Source organism: Neoarius graeffei, chromosome 23, assembly GCF_027579695.1.
Source record: "Neoarius graeffei isolate fNeoGra1 chromosome 23, fNeoGra1.pri, whole genome shotgun sequence".
NCBI lineage: Eukaryota > Metazoa > Chordata > Actinopteri > Siluriformes > Ariidae > Neoarius > Neoarius graeffei.
The window spans coordinates 57,702,282-57,722,049 of NC_083591.1; the positions used below are offsets into that span (position 1 = coordinate 57,702,282).

Sequence of the window (19,768 nt, forward strand, 5' to 3'; positions counted from 1 at the left end):
CGAAGCAAATGACCAACAGATGATGGTGCGATCTCCCCGACGAGCTCTGCGTTTGATAAATAAATACAGAGAAGATGAAAGTGACATGTCTGAGCGCGATGATGACCCGCCGTCGACACGCTGAAATCTTTCAGACGCGCAGCCTCGGTGCTCGTGCCAAACACACTGCTGTGTTCTTGCCCTCTCTTTTGTTATTCATCATCACAAAAAGGGTTGCGCTTCCTTCCCACTTACCCTTTCAAAGCCACTCGCTGCGATTCATCTTTACAATTCGAGCAAAAGGGCTTGCATAACAGGAGTCAGGTTCAAAGAAAACCCGTCCCAGGTCTGTGTAATTTTCCAAAATAAACTGAGAACAGCTGTTGAATAGTGCCGCTTATAATTAATCCGGCTGCATTTTTTTTCCCCCAAAACTATTTTTTTTCCTCTTGCACAGAAGTTCAGGATGATAAAGACGGTCAACGAAAACACGAACCAAACTGCTGACAGGTGTGAAAAAGCAACATCCGTCAACCAAAACTGAGGCGTGCACGACAGCACGGTGCCGAGGGTTTCCTGAAACCCGGGTCCACACGCAAGATTTCTATTTGTCCATCAGCATCCAACACTTATTTACATTACTGTCAGTTATTTACACTTCAACTTTCCGAAGATTAGAAACAGTGAATTTTTCAGACCAATTAAAAAAAAAAACCACACACGAGTTAAATATACTTTGTTTGGTGAAGTTTTAAGTAGAGCCACTAAACTGATCATCTTCTGTTTATGCGAGATAAAATAAACACGCCTTAAATTACAAAATGTTTAGGTGTTGCTTCAAAAGAAAGACTTTCACATCCTTTACAAAAATCGCAGGTCGCTCAAAAGACACTCGTATAGAACATTAACAGAGTAAAGGATGGCGTATGGACACGTGTCGACCTGCAGTGCTGCTGGATCCTGGATTGTGATTGGTCAGAAGAGAAGCTGTCGATTAATTTTCTTTATTATATGGCAGGAGCTACTTCTGGTAAAACCGTGCGCTCCGATTGGTTCCTGGTCGGGCAGAATTTTCCCATAATGCCTGTGGGTGGTTACAGACTTTCTTTCCAAGGTGCTGGTTTTCAATGTTGCAAAAAAAAAAAAAAAAAAAGATGAATTGGAAATCAAAAATGGACAAAACAAGAGTCACCGAGCTATTCAAGAAATGAGCGAGGAAGAGCGTTCAGAAACCGCTAACAGAAATTCAGTTCTGAAACTACGTAACAAATAAGCCGTGACTGAAAACAGCGTCACGCCTCGTTATAATGACCGTCTATTTTAATCTTAGAAATAAAAGAAGCCGGATAATAAACTCCTTATTGACCTCGCTTGCTTGACCTTTACGGGAAAATCACACACCGAGGGCTTTTTGTCCGGACCGAGCCGTACTGTCAAGACCTCAGTCTGATATTTTACCGTAAAGACCTCACGCTCAGTTAATAAGTAGTTCGTGATGCCTGTACTCGTTCTGATACATTATCGTTGCTATAGTAACAGCTCGTTCACGATGACTTATGATAGCAGATGATCCACTTCGTAAATTGATTAAAAAAAAAAAAAAAACACCGCCTGCTTACTCATTGTTTTATAAATCAGTTAAGTGCTCATTTAATTGATGGAAGGAGTCTCCAGCGTCAGAGCTTTAGATTGAGGAAGTTACACTTTTTGTGGTTTCTCAGTAATAAATAAATAAATAAATAAATAAATAAGCTTCAGGGTTTGTTTTTGTCTTTTTAACTTCAAGACAGAGAGGGAAGAACGGACAGGGGAGGGAACGAGTGCTTATTGAGGTATTTCACCTGACGTCACAGGGTCACGTGACGCCCCGGTGTCCGCCATTTTGAAGGTCAAGCTAGCTAATGTCAACAACATAGTAGCTGGTATGTTACTGTAGCAATGTTTACGTTCAGTCATTTGGATGACTGTTAAAACCTTTCAGTCTCAAGTTTTTCCTTTACTGTATTTACTAGTTTACTGTAATTATGATCCGGCAGCTATTTACACCGCATCCAGTATAAATAGCTGCCGGAGCGCGCTCCGGCTTGCTCCCCCTCAAATTAAGCAGCGCGCTCCGGCTTGCTCCCCCTCAAATTAAGCAGCACGCTCCGGCTTGCTCCCCCTCAAATTAAGCAGCACGCTCCGGCTTGCTCCTCCTCAAATTAAGCAGCACGCTCCGGCTTGCTCCCCCTCAAATTAAGCAGCGCGCTCCGGCTTGCTCCCCCTCAAATTAAGCAGCACGCTCCGGCTTGCTCCCCCTCAAATTAAGCAGCGCACTCTGGCTTGCTCCCCTTCAAATTAAGCAGGGCGCTCCGGCAGCTATTTACACTGGATGCGGTGTAAATAGCTGCCAGATCATAATTACAGTAAACTAGTAAATACAGTAAAGGAAAAACTTGAGACTGAAAGGTTTTAACAGTCATCCAAATGACTGAACGTAAACATTGCTACAGTTACATACTAGCTATGATGTTGTTGACATTAGCTAGTGCTAACAGCTAGCTGCTAGTACACTGCTACAACACAGACACCGACCCTAATAATACAGTTCTTGGTCATTGCCTGGTAACAGCAAATTTATAACGGGCCGTGTCTCAACAGACTAAGAAGTTATTTCAATGACATTTAATAACATTTTGTTTATCCTGAGGACCGAAAGTAAATGAAAACGTGAACAAACCTTAGCTGTAATAAGATGGCGACCACCGGCTCCAGGGACGACCCGCTGATGTAGGCATGTTACCCAGCCTCACACAAAATATCTGTAGGTATCCAAACTCTTATACGCTTTCAGATCAATACCTGTGTATGGCGATGGGTTTTTAACGACATAGGTATACAGATCATGTGGGCCGAAGTCAGGTAAAGACGAGGGCTTCGTGTACTTCCGTACGTCAGTGAACAATCCTGGTGGAAGCAGGTAAACGTCGTTCTCTAAGCCTGCTAACCTCAATTTTTGCAAATACCTCTCCCTCTGCTCGCCCTGTAAATGCCCTACGTCGCTGGATAGTGAAGGTGTTTCTGCATCTCGCTCCTTTTTCTTTTATGTTTTTCGTTTGTCGCCTTCCTCGCATTCAAACTGATTCGAGCCGTGACGTCCAAAATGGCAGCATCACATGACTTGGTCACGTGGGTGAAAAACCTCAATAACTGAATGTAACTAAACAAACATAAAAAATAAGGCGTGTCAGGTTTGTTTTGGTACATTGCTGTGGTGTAAGAGGAATAAAACACAGAGGGATGTGCTGTTTCAGGAAAATAATCAACCTCCGAGTGGTAACAGTAACTCCTCTTCGTCACATCAGCCCCAAGTGCTTAAATACGAAGAGCTGATGGATCGAATGTTTTTCTTACTTAATTGGCAGTAAAACATAAATAAATAGTCATCCTCAACAACAACAAAAGTGTTAAATTTTTAACTTGTAAAGAAACTAAAGCGGCATATGAGAGACGTTCAAATAAACTGATTAAATTCCGCCTCTTTGGTTCATCATTAAATCAGAAAATGAGGTCGAGGTTCCACACTTCAGTGCAAATCACGGTGATAAACACTGAGAAATTTACACTTAAAAACCCGAGGACATTTCTGTGTCATTTTAATCAGCAGTTAAAGCTGCTGACTGCAAAGTCATCTGAAATCTTACTTTTTTTTATTTTTTTATCATGCATGGCATTTCCCTCTGTCTCACAAGAACAATATCATGCGGACGAACGAGATGTGATCATTTTGATGCCCTGAGAGTCGATTTTCTCCGTTTTGGGATTGTTTTCGTCCCTCTTGAGGTAAACAGTACGGCCTGACGGAAACAGCCGAATGCGAGGGAGGAGCTTTAACTCATTAGCATAACTATGGAACTGTGTCACACCAAGATGTCGACGCCACCAAGAAAACATCGTGACTCTGCATCGACCTCGGAGAGTTTTGAGTCTCAGGGATGGAATCTGTGTTTGACGTTTGCGAATAGATCCATGAAACAAAAGAAAGATGAATATTTATATCTTTTCTCTGTTCCTGCTTTTGTGTTCTCGTTTCTTTCTCTGTCAGATCAAAACATTAGGTGTGTAACTCCATACTCGCTACCGTGGAGTTGAGCCCATGGGTTCTAAGGCTGAGATAGCTAAGCGCTAGCTAGAATGATTTAGTTATCTGTCCAGAACAATGACACGTCGTCTAACCTTACTCTATCTTGCAGTTACACTCACTAGGCAGGCTTTCCTTTCCTTTTGTTTTCCGCTGGAGGGAGAGCCGAGTCCACCATGTTCACCCACGCCGACTTGTTTTGGTTAAAAGTAGCTCAAACACGCCCCACGGTGGTCACGTGATATTGTTGTTTGCTTGTTTCAGTGATCTCCGGAATCGTAAAATGTGGGACGCTTTTTATCTCAGCGACACATTGACGCCCAGGATACACAGTGTGTGTGCGCAGCAGCGAAACATCTCAAAACTCCAACAGCAACAGAAATAGAACATTTTACCCAGAATTCAACTTTGTAGTCAGAACCTTTAAAACAGTGCGCTAACGGGCGCTAATCGCTCGCTTCAGGAAGATAAACTCATTCATGTGGAGTTCCTTCTGTATTTATGGGAAACGTTTGGGACGAGGTGTGATCTACGCGTCTTGGTTGGAGAAGTGGGGAAAAAAAGTGTAGATATAAATGTGTTACTTTTTTTTCCCCAACTAAGACTTTAATCTCAGTGGAGCGGCGAGTGATGCTCATCAGTCTGGAATTATTCACTAGAAAACACGTATGAAACCTATAGATCATCCAGCCAAGTGGACACACACACACACACACTTTTGTGCTTTTTTTTTTTTTTTTGGAGAATTTGACCTTATACGGTCCTCTCCCGTCCTGAATTCTCCCAAACTGTGAAGAGAGAGAGGATTTGTGTTGCTCTTCTGCTATATTCTGACAAGGAGATGTAAGTTCAGAAGAATGACATCATCAAAGTGCGCCAGCCAAACACACAGTCACGGAGCGAATGGGGTGGAAAAAAAAAAAGCTCTGTAAAGGTTTTCACCTTTCCGTTCAGTCATGCAGTAAAAACATTTAGAGCCGTTATCTTCAGTTTTGTCATTTCTATTATTTTGTGCACTTTTTAAATATCTGCATAACTTCAGCTCCGATACGTTTCTGAAATTGTTATGAAGCTTCTCACCTTCCCAGAAAGAGACAGAGAGAGAGAGCAGCTGGTTAGGGTTCTATTTTTAGATTCGTATTAAACTCCAGAGTTAATTTCGGAGTGCACACTGTAACATTCCACAGTGCCGGGTCTGTTCCAATCCCAAATCCCTTCCCTGTTCTCTCGCTCCCTCTGCTGGACAAATCTGAGAAATTCAGGAGTTTTTACGAACCGTCAGAAATCGACTCGCAGCTTTCACACTCGTTAAAATCTGACATTAAGATATTAATAAGTTTCTGTTCCTGCTTACATCATTTCTCAATAAATATAGTTACCATTATTATTAAAAATAAAAAATAAAAAATATTTTTAAAAATAAATCTTTAAAATGTTATCCCAGGCCTCCAAACATTGTGCTTAATTTTATAAATTTATATTATAGATTTTATATACAAAAATATTTACAAAATTGCTTGTTTTAATATTTATGTCTCACTAATTAGAAAACTACAATAAATTAAAATAAAATTAACAAAAAGTTTAAAAAAGTAGGGCGAAAGCAGACAAAATATTTAATCTGATCTGCAACTAGTGCGTGCTTTTTTGTTTATATTGTATTTGCGTCCTACAAATTAAAGTTGATGTAATCACTCTCAAATAAATAAATAAATAGAATGAATGACTGAATGAATGAATAAATGGATGAAATGAAAGGCAGATATTAAATATTTTCTCTGGTCTGCAAATATTATACTTTTTTATTTTTAATTAACTAGCTAACTAACTGAAAAAGTATACAAACAAATAAATAATAAAAAATGTAAATTAAAATAAAATATAGCCAAGACATAGCTAGGTGTGTAATTAAATAAGAAAGCAAATTAATAAACACATTTTTTTTTAAATGATTTACATTTAATCTGGCCTGAAGATATCTTTAAATTGCTTTTTATAATCTTGTATTCATTCTGTTCCGGATTAGAGAAACTCTTCCCCCCACAAAGTTAAAAAAAAATAAAGGACAGAACAAAAGGCAAGCATTAAAACTTAATAATGTTTGGAAATTTTTCAGGCTGTTCATGTTTTCATCTCGTATTTCTTGATGTGATCCAGTACAGAATCTGTGGGACGATTTAATTTGCTTTAATCTTCCGAAACAGAAACCGACAATGTATTTTTTTTAAAAATCTGAAATAAATAAAAATAATAAACCAGGAGAGAACTGTACCATAGCTCCAAGCGCCGTTAAAATCCCAAACGAGACGCCGCCGATGAGGAAGTTTATTGAAAGAACCATGAAAAAATTATTTAAATAAAAAAAATACTAAGGAACCCCATGACGATTCACTCAGCCTTTTCGCTTCACGTTATGAAACGACGTGCCCCAGTTTACGCAGCGCTGTGTGGAGAACCGCTGAACGTCTCTGGAAGAAGTGCGACTGAGATCGTCCCATTAGCGAGAGGTGAGAAAGACGCTTTCACACAAACCCCAGTCAGGGAGAACAGTCTAATGACTGAACTAAACATGGCGCGCAACATCGTGACAGACTGAAGGGCAGCTGGACAAGGACAGAGACTCAGAGGGCAGATAAAGCGAGACAGCGAGGACAGGAACGTCACTCACGTGATTTGTGTCCCCATATGTGATGAAGCTTCCAGGAGGAGTAGTAGATGAAGACCAGGACCAGCATGGGGCACAGAGCAAACAGCAGCTTGTGTGTGGCCTTCATGATCCTCAGGCTTTCACATGGTACCATCTGCTGCTTCTCCTGCAGGGAGAAACACACACACACACACACACACACACACACACACACAATGCTGAAGGAATTCACCAATTTACAAAAAAAGAAAAAAAAAAAAAATCACATCTAATTTTCAACCTGGTTGCTCCAAGTACACTCCAGCACATCCTCAAAATATATTTATTTAATAGATGGTTACACACCAAATGAGCTACAACAACATTAAAACCACTGACAGCTGACATGAATAATTGATTCTCTCATTCCAACGGCACCTGTCGAAGGGTGGAGTTTATTCGGCAGCAAGAAAGAGAACCGTCAGTTCTCAAAAGTTGACGTGTTGGAAGCAGGAAAAATAGGTGAGCGTGAGGATCTGAGCGACTTTGCCAAATTGTGATGGTGAGATGACTGGGTCTGAGCATCTCCACACTGGCACACCTTGTGGGGGTGTTTCTGCTATGCTGTGGTTAGTACCGAACAAAAGTGGTCCTTGGGTCATGGGTGCACAAGGCTCATTAGGAGCAAAAGCTAACCGTCTGGTCCAATTCCACAGAAGAGCTACTGTAGGACAAAACGTGAATGCTGGTTCTGATAGAAAGGCGTTAGCTCACACAGGGTATTGTAGCTTGCTGTGTATGGAGATCGGTCAGAGAGCCCATACTGACCCTCTGTCCACCACTGAAAGACCTACAATGTGCACATGAGCATCAGAGCTGGACGATGGAGCAGTGGAAGAAGGTGGCCTGGTCTGATGAATCATGTTTTCCTTTACATCATGTGGACCTGGTGAAGAGATGGCACCAGAAAGAAGGCAAGCTGGTGGAGGTGGTGTGATGTGATGTGATGTTCTGGGAAATGTTCTCCTTGGGTCCTGGGGTTCATGTGGATGTTACTTTGGCACGTACCACCTACCTGAACACCAAATACACCGCTTCATGGCAACAGATTTCCCAAAAGACAGAGTCCTCTTTCAGCAGGATCACACTTCCTATAGACTGCAGGAATTGTTCGGGTTTGAGGAACGTCACAAGGTGTTGGCCTGGCCTCCAAATTCCCTACATCTCAATCCAATCAGCGTCTGGATAACCACGTCCAATCCATGGAGGCTCCACCTCACAACTCACTCACAGGACTTAAAGGATCTGCTGCTAATGTCTTGGTCCCAGATCCCACAGCACACCTTCAGAGCTCCAGGCCTCGACACATCACAGCCGGTTTGGTGGCACGATATTACATCGGTGGTTTAAATGTTATGGCTGTATTTGATTTATGCAAATAATTATATGAACACGTTTGTTCTAATATTCCTGTAATCTCTCACTGAAACAGAAGTCGTGGACGATGTAAACAGGAACATGATTTCGGTTTACAAAAACAAGATGGCGCTCCCCAGAGGGCGACGTCGCGGAGCTCTCCGAGTCAAGTTACTTCTTTGTCTTCTTTTCTTTCTTACTTTTTTGTGCCGAGTTAAGACACAGTCTGCTAACGTTTTCTATGATCGGGCGACCTTATTACAGCTGAGAGAGCGGAGTCATTTAGGACTTTTCGAAACAGAGCGTGCTGGAATCCTACCCTGAGCTAACATGCTATGCTGACTCGATGCTAGGCCGGCCCCCGACAGGGAGCTCTCCAAAGAGTCAGAGGAAGGAAGGAGTCAGAGGAAGGAAGGAGTCAGAGGAAGGAAGGAGTCAGAGGAAGGAAGGAAGGAGACAGAGGAAGGAAGGAAGGAAGGAAGGAAGGAAGGAAGGAAGGAAGGAAGGAAGGAAGGAAGGAGTCAGAGGAAGGAAGGAGTCAGAGGAAGGAAGGAGTCAGAGGAAGGAAGGAGTCAGAGGAAGGAAGGAGACAGAGGAAGGAAGGAGTCAGAGGAAGGAAGGAGTCAGAGGAAGGAAGGAGTCAGAGGAAGGAAGGAGTCAAAGGAAGGAGTCAGAGGAAGGAAGGAGTCAGAGGAAGGAAGGAGTCAGAGGAAGGAAGGAGTCAGAGGAAGGAAGGAAGGAGACAGAGGAAGGAAGGAGTCAGAGGAAGGAAGGAGTCAGGAAGGAAGGAGTCAGAGGAAGGAAGGAGACAGGAAGGAAGGAGTCAGAGGAAGGAGTCAGAGGAAGGAAGGAGTCAGGAAGGAGTCAGAGGAAGGAAGGAGACAGAGGAAGGAAGGAGACAGGAAGGAAGGAAGGAAGGAAGGAAGGAAGGAAGGAAGGAAGGAAGGAAGGAAGGAGTCAGAGGAAGGAAGGAGTCAGAGGAAGGAAGGAGTCAGAGGAAGGAAGGAGTCAGAGGAAGGAAGGAGACAGAGGAAGGAAGGAGACAGAGGAAGGAAGGAGACAGGAAGGAAGGAGTCAGAGGAAGGAAGGAGTCAGGAAGGAAGGAGTCAGGAAGGAAGGAGTCAAAGGAAGGAAGGAGTCAAAGGAAGGAAGGAGTCAGGAAGGAAGGAGTCAGAGGAAGGCTCTGCAAAGAGTCATAAAGACAGCAGAGAGGATCATAGGGACAAAACTTCCTTCCATGGACTCTATGAGTGCGTTTACATGCACATAGAGAAAATCGAATTTCTGCCGTTGCTCGACTGAAATCAAAGTTCTAAATGCCATGGAAACACCTTAGCTCGGCTGAAATTGAACCGAACTGGATTTCTCGTAATCGAGCTACGCGACCTAGATTATGCGATTGTAGCCGAGCTACTTAGTGCATGTAAACCCTATCGAGCTACTTACTTCAGCACTGCCCCTTCCGGAAGTGACGAGTGACGAGACCACAAGCGGGAAACACGACAGCCTTGGTTGGCATGACAACAGTAGTAGCGAGCAGCAGAAGAGGTCAGGAGGAACAAACGAAGAGGAGAAAATGGCGAGCAGAAACGTGCACTTCTGGAGCAATGAGGAGACAGAGTTCATGCTCATTCAGCTTAAGGAGTTGAATATATTAAAATGCATGGACGGGAGAAAAACGCGCAATGGAGAACACGGAACTGATAACTTTGTTTACACTCTTGAATAGCTCTTCTTCATGACGACAACCGGAAGTGTACCAACACGATGGGGCGTGTAGCGCCACCTGTGGCTCGGGTGCACAATGCACCTCACACAATAGCTCGATTTCCTTGTGTGCATGTAGGATTGGATTTCTCTGGCACCCCTGCTGGGACCCTGCTCGATTACCGACAGCAGCTCGATTTGGATGTGCATGTAAACGCACTGAGTGTATGTGCAGCGCTGTTGGAAAAGAGCAGAGGGAATCATCAGGAGACTCACGCCACCCAGCTCACTCTCTGCTCAGACACAAACACCGCACGTACAACCCGGACACGGTTCTTCACCAGCTTCTTCCCTGCCACAGTCAGACTGATGGCAAAACAAAATTATTGAACAAGCGTGACAACCATTACGACCTCACTTCACTTGTCATATGCAATATGTGATCTACTATTACCTGTGGAACAGGATTATGTGTCATATACCCTCTGATAAATGTGCAATATTTTAACTGTGCAATTTCCCCACATAACTTTCATCCCCCTCCCAAAATGTGCAATATTTCCATATAACTTCCCCTCTTTTAATAATCCAGGAACAGCACTCAGGACCAGCCTTTTATTTTATTACTGTTATTTAATATTTGCCCTCGCCTTCTGTTTAATACTTGTATTTAAAATTTTGAGCATATAACTTTTTTACCCCTCCCCCCCCAACGTATTGTATAGTGTTTCTATATTTTATATTTTTATTATAGTGTTTTTATTTTCTAATCTGTTGACTGAGAGCCCTGCACAAAAATTCCAATGTGTCTGAACTGTTGGTTTATGCACAAATGGCAAATAAAAAAACCTTGAACGATTTAATCACATTCTGTAGAATCACATTAAAAATTCTCACGGTGCAGTTTGTGAGGTGTGTGTGTGTGTGTGTGTGTGTGTGTGGTTTTATAAAATTTTCTTAGAATAAAAATGACATTAAAGAAATTAAACCAAAGACTTTTTTCTTTACCCAGCATTACTGAGAGTGCCAATAATTCTGGAGTTGGGCTGTGAATATCAAGAGGAAGAAGAATGATGGGATCTCCAGGATGATGGTGCAGGACAGAACAAACTGAGTGCTGCGCACACCCAGGCGTGCACAACCTGAACACACACCACTGAGACGGCGTGAAAAAAGTGTGAGGATGGAGGGGAAGAGATGGAGATAGAGATGGAGAAGGAGGACAGAGATGGAGATGGACATGGAGAAAGACAGAGATTCAGGGCTCGACATTAAGGACAAGTTTACATTAGACCGTATCTGTCTCGTTTTCTTCACGGATGCACTGTCCGTTTACATTAAACCGCCTGGAAACGCCGGGAAACGAGAATCCGCCAGGGTCCACGTATTCAATCCAGATCGTGTCAGCTCCGGTGCTGTGTAAACATTGAGATACGCGGATACGCTGTGCTGAGCTCTAGCTGGCGTCGTCATTGGACAACATCACTGTGACATCCACCTTCCTGATTCGCTGGCGTTGGTCATGTGACGCGACTGCTGAAAAACGGCGCGGACTTCCGCCTTGTATCACCTTTCATTAAAGAGTATAAAAGTATGAAAATACTGCAAATACTGATGCAAATACTGCCCATTGTGTAGTTATGATTGTCTTTAGGCTTGCCATCCTTCCACTTGCAAGTGGTAAGTGATATGCACTGGGATCACACACACAGTGGCTCAGTCCCGAATCACTGCTTGTTCACTTCACTCGCGTGCTCTGTGAGCTGCGCAAGGCCGGAGTGCGCACCCTCCAGAGGGCACTCGCTGTTCAGGGCGGAGTGATTTGGAGCGCAGGATGCCTGCGGAGCCGAGCGTATCCGTGTATTGGTGTTGCTGTGTGCACGCTAATCGTTTTAAAAACGTTAATCTGATGATCCACTGATACGGTCTAATGTAAACATGGGCTAACTTTTAAAGCCCCTTGCCCTGGGGGGGAGTGGGGGTTAATTTCCACTTGCCCCCCCAATATTATCACTTGACCCCTATTTTGTAAGTAAGACTTTTTTTTTTAGGAAAAACAGAATAGTTGTGAATTGCAACATAAAATGAAGATCACACACTGAGCTGAAGTTTGGTTATTGATTAAGTTTGGTTATTTTTTACTTGTAACGGACAATAATTTTATCCAAAATAGTTTTTCCTGCCCGAGTCGATGTATTTCCATTTCACATGCGTGCAGCTGTTGTAAAGTTCAGTGTGTTTGTGTAGAACTCTCTCAGACTGTAGGTTCATTACTCCATAATGTAGAAATCATAAAACAGAAATCTAAAAGAGTTTGTATGAAGAAAACAATAGGGTGCCAAGACTTTTGAACAGTACTGTGTGAGAATATATACATCATCCACCTCTAGGTTAAAAAAAAAAAAAAAAAAAACCACGCTGCGTCATGACAGACAGGATAACGTTCAAGTTTAAAATTATTTAGTGTGTAGGTTGTGGTTGTTTTATACAGACCTGGCAACCTGTAACTGAATCAGTGCAACTGGTGTGTCATGACACAGCACAGGGTTTGGTTTTTTTAAATAAACCTAGAGGCAGATGATATACCCCACCCAAAAAAAAATAAATTTAATAAAAGATATATGAATATTTTGTGCAGGACTGCGTTCCTCTGATAACAGAAGCAAAGCTGCAGCTCTCTCTGCTCTGAATCTGTTCTGCTCTTTCAGGATTTATCGCTCATGTCGCTCCTTGTTGAGGTTTTTATGCCCGAGTTGTTTGAACCCAATCTGGGTTTTCTGTGTTGAAGAAGGAAGCGGCTTCACCTGTAAGAAAATCAAACACTTTCATGAAGAAGCGAACTCGAATGCGAGCAGAAAAAAAAACAAAACGAGATTCTTAAGCAAACTCTTCCATCCTCACTTCCGACTTTCTGTTTTTGTAAAATACATTTTAAATACAATCGTCAATTTCTCTGGAGTTTTCAGGCTGAGCTCCTCTCCGTATTCTTTAACCGCTCATTTCCTCGTTGTTCTTGAAGCATTTGCTTCTGTTTGTTAACATTTTTCTTGATAGCGGGGAGACGGTGATGCCTTCTCTCTCTTTCTCTGTTTGAACGAACAAAAACAGCGCAAAAATTCACCATACTGAAGACGGATTAAGCTGCTTGCATGAAAGACGGTGTGTCTGACCCCAGCTGTAATTATCACGTGATGCGTGACGTCATGCACAAGGGGTTTATAAACAGTCTGCGTCCCATACTACACCAGCGGGGGGATATACAGTTGTGCTTGAAAGTTTGTGAACCCTTTAGAATTTTCTACATTTCTGCATAAATATGACCTAAAACATCATCAGATTTTCACACAAGTCCTAAAAGTAGATAAAGAGAACCCAGTTAAACAAATGAGACAAAAATATTATACTTGGTCATTTATTTATTGAAGAAAATGATCCAATATTACATATCTGTGAGTGGCAAAAGTATGTGACCCTTTGCTTTCAGTATCTGGTGTGACCCCCTTGTGCAGCAATAACTGCAACTAAACGTTTGCGGTAACTGTTGATCAGTCCTGCACACCGGCTTGGAGGAATTTTAGCCCGTTCCTCCGTACAGAACAGCTTCAACTCTGGGATGTTGGTGGGTTTCCTCACATGAACTGCTCGCTTCAGGTCCTTCCACAACATTTCCATTGGATTAAGGTCAGGACTTTGACTTGGCCATTCCAAAACATTCACTTTATTCTTCTTTAGCCATTCTCTGGTAGAACGACTTGTGTGCTTAGGGTCGTCGTCTTGCTGCATGACCCACCTTCTCTTGAGATTCAGTTCATGGACAGATGTCCTGACATTTTCCTTTAGAATTCACTGGTATCATTCAGAATTCATTGTTCCATCAATGATGGCAAGCCGTCCTGGCCCAGATGCAGCAAAACAGGCCCAAACCATGATACTACCACCACCATGTTTCACAGATGGGATAAGGTTCTTATGCTGGAATGCAGTGTTTTCCTTTCTCCAAACATAACGCTTCTCATTTAAACCAAAAAGTTCTATTTTGGTCTCATCCATCCACAAAACATTTTTCCAATAGCCTTCTGGCTTGTCCACGTGATCTTTAGCAAACTGCAGACGAGCAGCAATGTTCTTTTTGGAGAGCAGTGGCTTTCTCCTTGCAACCCTGCCATGCACACCATTGTTGTTCAGTGTTCTCCTGATGGTGGACTCATGAACATTAACATTAGCCAATGTGAGAGGGGTCTTCAGTTGCTTAGAAGTTACCCTGGGGTCTTTTGTGACCTCTCCGACTATTGCACGCCTTGCTCTTGGAGTGATCTTTGTTGGTTGACCACTCCTGGGGAGGGTAACAATGGTCTTGAATTTCCTCCATTTGTACACAATCTGTCTGACTGTGGATTGGTGGAGTCCAAACTCTTTAGAGATGGTTTTGTAACCTTTTCCAGACTGATGAGCATCAACAATTCTTTTTCTGAGGTCCTCAGAAATCTCCTTTGTTCATGCCATGATACACTTCCACAAACATGTGTTGTGAAGATCAGACTTTGATAGATCCCTGTTCTTTAAATAAAACAGGGTGCCCACTCACACCTGATTGTCATCCCATTGATTGAAAACACCTGACTCTAATTTCACCTTAAAATTAACTGCTAATCCTAGAGGTTCACATACTTTTGCCACTCACAGATATGTAATATTGGATCATTTTCCTCAATAAATAAATGACCAAGTATAATATTTTTGTCTCATTTGTTTAACTGGGTTCTCTTTATCTACTTTTAGGACTTGTGTGAAAATCTGATGATGTTTTAGGTCATATTTATGCAGAAATATAGAAAATTCTAAAGGGTTCACAAACTTTCAAGCACCACTGTAAAATAACCTGCAAAGCAGTAAATGAAACCGAGACTAAGAAAACAGCCAAGACGTAGTGGCGGATACAAAAGTGAGGGACGTGTTTAGGAACTGAAATAAACGATCAAAAAGCCTCATTTTTGTGGCGCTAGTTTGTAATATATGCTCATTCCAACTTACCCGGTCAGGCATGTTGAAGACATATCACACTTGCCTGAATGCATGTTTCACTTGCCCTGGGCAATCGGGCAGTCCTTAATGTCAAGCCCTGAGATGGACATGGAGAAAGAGATTGACATCAAGATGGAGACAAAGATGAGATGGAGACAGACATGGAGACGGAGACAGACATGGAGATGGAGACGGAGACAGAGATGGAGCTAGAGAACAGCAGAAGGGATGTCAAGAAAGTTTGTGATCAGGGTAGGACTACACCAAGGCTCAGCATCAAGTCCCCTTTTGTTCGCGATTGTCACTGACATACTGTCAGAGCATCCAAGAGCTGAAAATCTGTGGGAGCTGCTTTTTGCAGACGATCTGGTGATTATGGCAGACAGCGGTCTCAAAAGTAGCCGGTCACCGGCGGCAAATCGCCGGCTATGGCTTGTTATGCCGCCGGCTATTGTCAGTCGAGTCACAAAATTTAATATTAAATATTTCTGACAGCAAAAAAAGTTGTGAACGTAAATTACATCCACTATGTCGTGTATGTCCGTTGCCGCGTCAACTGTGTTTACATCCTCGACACGAGTGCAGCCATTACTGCTGCCTGTGTTGCCAGATTGCGCGTTTTCCCGCCCAATTTGGGCGGTTTTAAGTGCATTTTGGTGGGTTTTGAACATATTTTGGGCTGTAAAACGTCAGCAGTATCTGGCAACATTTTTTTTTACTTAATACAAGAAATTAATGGATGCCAACATTTTTGCCAAAATGGTATTTTATTTTCCATTGTTTAGGCAGCTTCAGCATCATACTGTGAGATTCTGTTCAAATTGTTTTTTTCTTCTATGAAGCCTGAGCCATTTATTTTATGAGTTTATAATTATTGTTTAATTTAGTCTTCAGGAGAGACTGCCTGCACACAGTACTAGTATTAATAGTTTTTTTTTCTTACATGAAAGCTGAGGTATTTATATTATATTTTAAGGTAACTTCATGTTGTGCTGTGAGGTTCTCTGCACTTTAACTTTTGAACCAACAGGTGCATTTGGATAAGTAAAGCCTATTTTTCTGCATTTTTGTAGTCCTGGTAATCTTTTATATTGGTAAAGTTGTTTATAGGACCATTTCTCAGTGTCTGTTTTTTTAATCAATAGTTTTTCAGTAATAACTTAATATTTAACATATCACTCAATTTTAAACAACCCCCGCGCCTCCCCCATAGTCTCCAAAATTTCTGTGGGAAACACTGGCGTGCGTAACAACGCTAATCAAGCTTAAGCTAGACGACCCGCCTCAAATACCCGTCCCGGGTAAATGTTATCCCAATTTTAGATGGCCTGTTCCAAACCATCCCGCCCCATGAAAAATTCGTACTTGCATATATCCCTGCACGCTTTGCGTGCATTATGTCTGCCGCTGGCAGACATTTTACCATTTTGCACCCTGCTGTAAATTATTTGTACCCTGCTATTCTCCCAAACTTTGAAGCCCCTGCGCCGGTCAACTGCAGGACAGACTTGTGAGATGGCAGGAGAGTCTGGAAAGACACAGGTTGAAGGCGAATGCCAAAAAGACGGAGGTGTTCATGTGCAGTAAGAAAGGAGATGAGAATGTTACCATCAGAGACAGACATGGAGAGGAACTGAAGCAGGTAAATTGTTTCAAATACCTGGGATCGCTAGTTGCTGATAGAGGAGGGTGTGAAAAGGAGGTACAAGCAAGGGTGAGTGCCAGCTGGATGAAATGGAAGGAGGTTAAGCCAATTATAACTGACAAAAGGATGCCAATGAGACTGAAAGCAAAGGTCTATACAACCGTAGTCAGGCCAGTGTTGACTTATGGGTCAGAATGCTGGGGCTTAAAGAAGAAAGATCAAAGAAAACTACTAACAACAGAGATGAGCATGCTCCGAAAGATGCTGGGAGTGACACTGCATGACAGGATAAGAAACGAGGAAGTGAGAAGAAGAACAACAGTGATGGCAAGTGTAGTAACAGTAATAGAACAAAATAAACTCCGCTGGTACGGTCATATTTTAAGGAAAAAGAAGGAGGAGGTGGTGAAACAGGCATGGGAAGAGCCAGTGAGGGGAAAGAGGAGCAGAGGGCACCAGTTGAAGAGATGGAAAGATGGACTGAGTGAGAGACTGGAAGAACTAGGGTTGAATGAACAGGACGCCGAGGACAGGCAGAAATGGAGGAGGGGGATCATGGCCACCGACCCCCAACCAGGGGAATAATAAGGTGTTGGCAAAGAAGAAGAGACAGACATGGAGATGGAGACAGAGATGGAGATAGAGACAGAGATGGAGATAGAGACGGAGACAGAGATTGAGATGGAGGATAGGCAAGGCAAGTTTATTTATATAGCGCATTTCATACACAGTGGCAGTTCAATGTGCTTTACAGAGGTAAAGGCAAAACAGTGTAGGTACAGCCACCCTTTTAGAACTACAGATCCCATCAACCAACTTCCGCGATGACCTACGTCACGCCTGGGCGGGATTACCTACGTCACATCCTCCCTGAGTCCACAAGTGACTCAACCACACTTCCGTCTCTCTCTTTGGCGCTGTGGGACCTCGTGTCACTACAGACATAAAGAGAAATCCTCTCATCGGACCGTCCGAAACCATGACTTCTGCCTGGCAAGAAAGAAGATTCAGCGCGTTTTCGTTTACCACTGGCCACGGTAAAACTACTTAAATCGCGCCATCTCACTCAGATTGAGTTACAACCGGTTTATTTGTTCATTATAAGTAACGTTACGACTGCAGCCCAAAGCAGTTAATTAAAAAGTTAGAAGCGACCGGATTCCTTCTGACTTAATCGCTGTGCACATTGTTTGATCAGAGACTTTTCCTCACGAACGCTGAAGTTCAGACCAAGAAATTCTCTGCGCTTTCACGGAAGCCTGCACAACCTCCGTGAACTCCGGAAGTTTCGGAACATCTCTGCATTCTTGCATAGAAGCAAGATACTGGAAGTAAGATTGGCATTTGGGGCAAAACTAGTCTTAGGAATTAGCTTTATGAAGTAGTGTGAATTTAAACTCAGGCACTGTTTAATTGTGCACACTGTAGACACTCAGAGTGTTGAATTGATCATTGTTCTATTTTTGTTCTCTCAGTTGTTTAAAAGATAAGTGTTGCATGCCCTTTTCCTATCCTTTCTAACACCTTTAATTTCATTATTACACATATTTTGACCTCATCAAGATTTCAGTGGATTTAGTGAAGTTATAAGCTAGTGAATTACCAACCAGGGCTAATCCCTTTGTTCTCAACAAGCCACGTGGTGACCCCCCCCCCCCTTTGTCCTTAGGCCACGAGGCGATACACACACACACACACACACACACACATCACTGATGACCATTTGAATGTATTCAACTGCTATTACTCATTTTTATCATTGTTATAATAAATTCAATTATTTTCTGTTAAACTGTGCTTGTTTGTCTGTTTTGCTACTGTATCCTTGAAGTCACACAATCTCAAAGAATTCCAAATTGCCTTTATCCAAGGTGTATATGAGTGCTATTGGCTGTCTATGTAGTACGGTAAGTGATACATTATTGCTGCATCAGTAGTGATCATAATAATTTGGAATATATCATAATTTAGCTGTTTGGTAATTTATTATTAAGCACTAAAATTAATGGTATTATTAATGAGACTGATTTAATGAGACTGATTTGAGACTGATTTAATGAGATTGATCACTTAAGACCAATTGCACCCACAACAGTAAACAATAGAAAATAAAATCACATAAAATAAAGGGGGAAGAAGAGAGGAAAATAAAAAATAATATAAGAATTAAACAATAGTAGAAATAAAGTAATTGAGTTGTTCTTGATAATTTGTCCAAGTGGGAGCATATAAAGGTTGAATAGTAATGGTCCAAGGATCGAGCCCTGGGAGACAGAGATGGAGCTTCCACTTGTGTGATTTCATTTCATCTGTCCTGAAGCAATTAGAAGATGTGTTGAGATGTTTGGTATATAGCTATAGAGGTGCCTCTGGTCAGTGTAAGATAAAAGTGTGCTCATGTTCGGGCGTGTCAAGTCGGGCGTGGTACCGAGCCAATAAACACTTATCACACTGTTATCACGTATCCAGCTCTGGTTGGGGCATCGAGCTGCTTTCTGACTCAGAGACTGAAATGTCCATGTTGTTCTTTTTATTCCCCACACAGCGCTCTAAAAATACACCCAGTGTCTGCTGGTGTTATTTTTCATCCTTCTAGAACAAAAATTAGAATTTTTTTTTTAAATAGAAGGGCTTAAAGAATTAAATCATATACCGGAGTAAATCATGTGCTGTAAATGACAGGTTAGAGTTATACGGGTTAGTGGGAACGCGCTACACCGGGGTTCTCCGATTAGGTTCCCCACAGGACAAATTAGGTCAAGGACACCAAGCCAAGGACCAAAACATTCAGGGTTAAACACTCACGCCTTTCAGTTTATCACTTTTAAAACAGTTAACCACCACAATAACACATCAGCAGCACATTATGTACAGTCCTGTGCAAAAGTGTTCGGCTCATGGACAGAAACGCTGTCGACCAAAAACGGCTTAAAATAATGAAATGTTTCAATGTTAAAAAAAATATATATATATACACACACACACACACACACACACACACACACACTATAAACAGTGATCAGTGAGACATAATAAATTAGAGCTGGGCGATATGGCCTAAAAAAAATCTTCGATTTTTTTTCACAAAAAATCCGATTTTAATCGATTTTTTCCCCCGTACTAAAAATCAAACTACAGATGACAAAGAAATGGTTCAAAACAAGTTTTACCTTTATTTTGTTTTCACTTAAATTTCCCCTTTGGGGTTAAAGCGCAACCAGAAACCAAAAAACAAGCGTGTAGATGAGATGGC

The 19,768-nt window shown here is 42.1% G+C and overlaps 1 protein-coding gene across 8 annotated transcripts in view; it reads right to left on the bottom strand.

Annotated features, from left to right (window-relative positions):
• The window catches only part of st3gal3b (ST3 beta-galactoside alpha-2,3-sialyltransferase 3b), a 131,545-nt gene that overhangs the window by 68,293 nt on the left and 43,484 nt on the right, over positions 1–19,768 (bottom strand). For all 8 annotated transcript variants that reach the window (XM_060906530.1, XM_060906528.1, XM_060906529.1 and 5 more), the window contains exon 2: positions 6,768–6,912. In XM_060906530.1, the coding sequence (XP_060762513.1) occupies positions 6,768–6,900 (133 nt within the window). In that variant the 5' untranslated portion in view covers positions 6,901–6,912. The remainder of the gene's footprint in view (positions 1–6,767; positions 6,913–19,768) is intronic.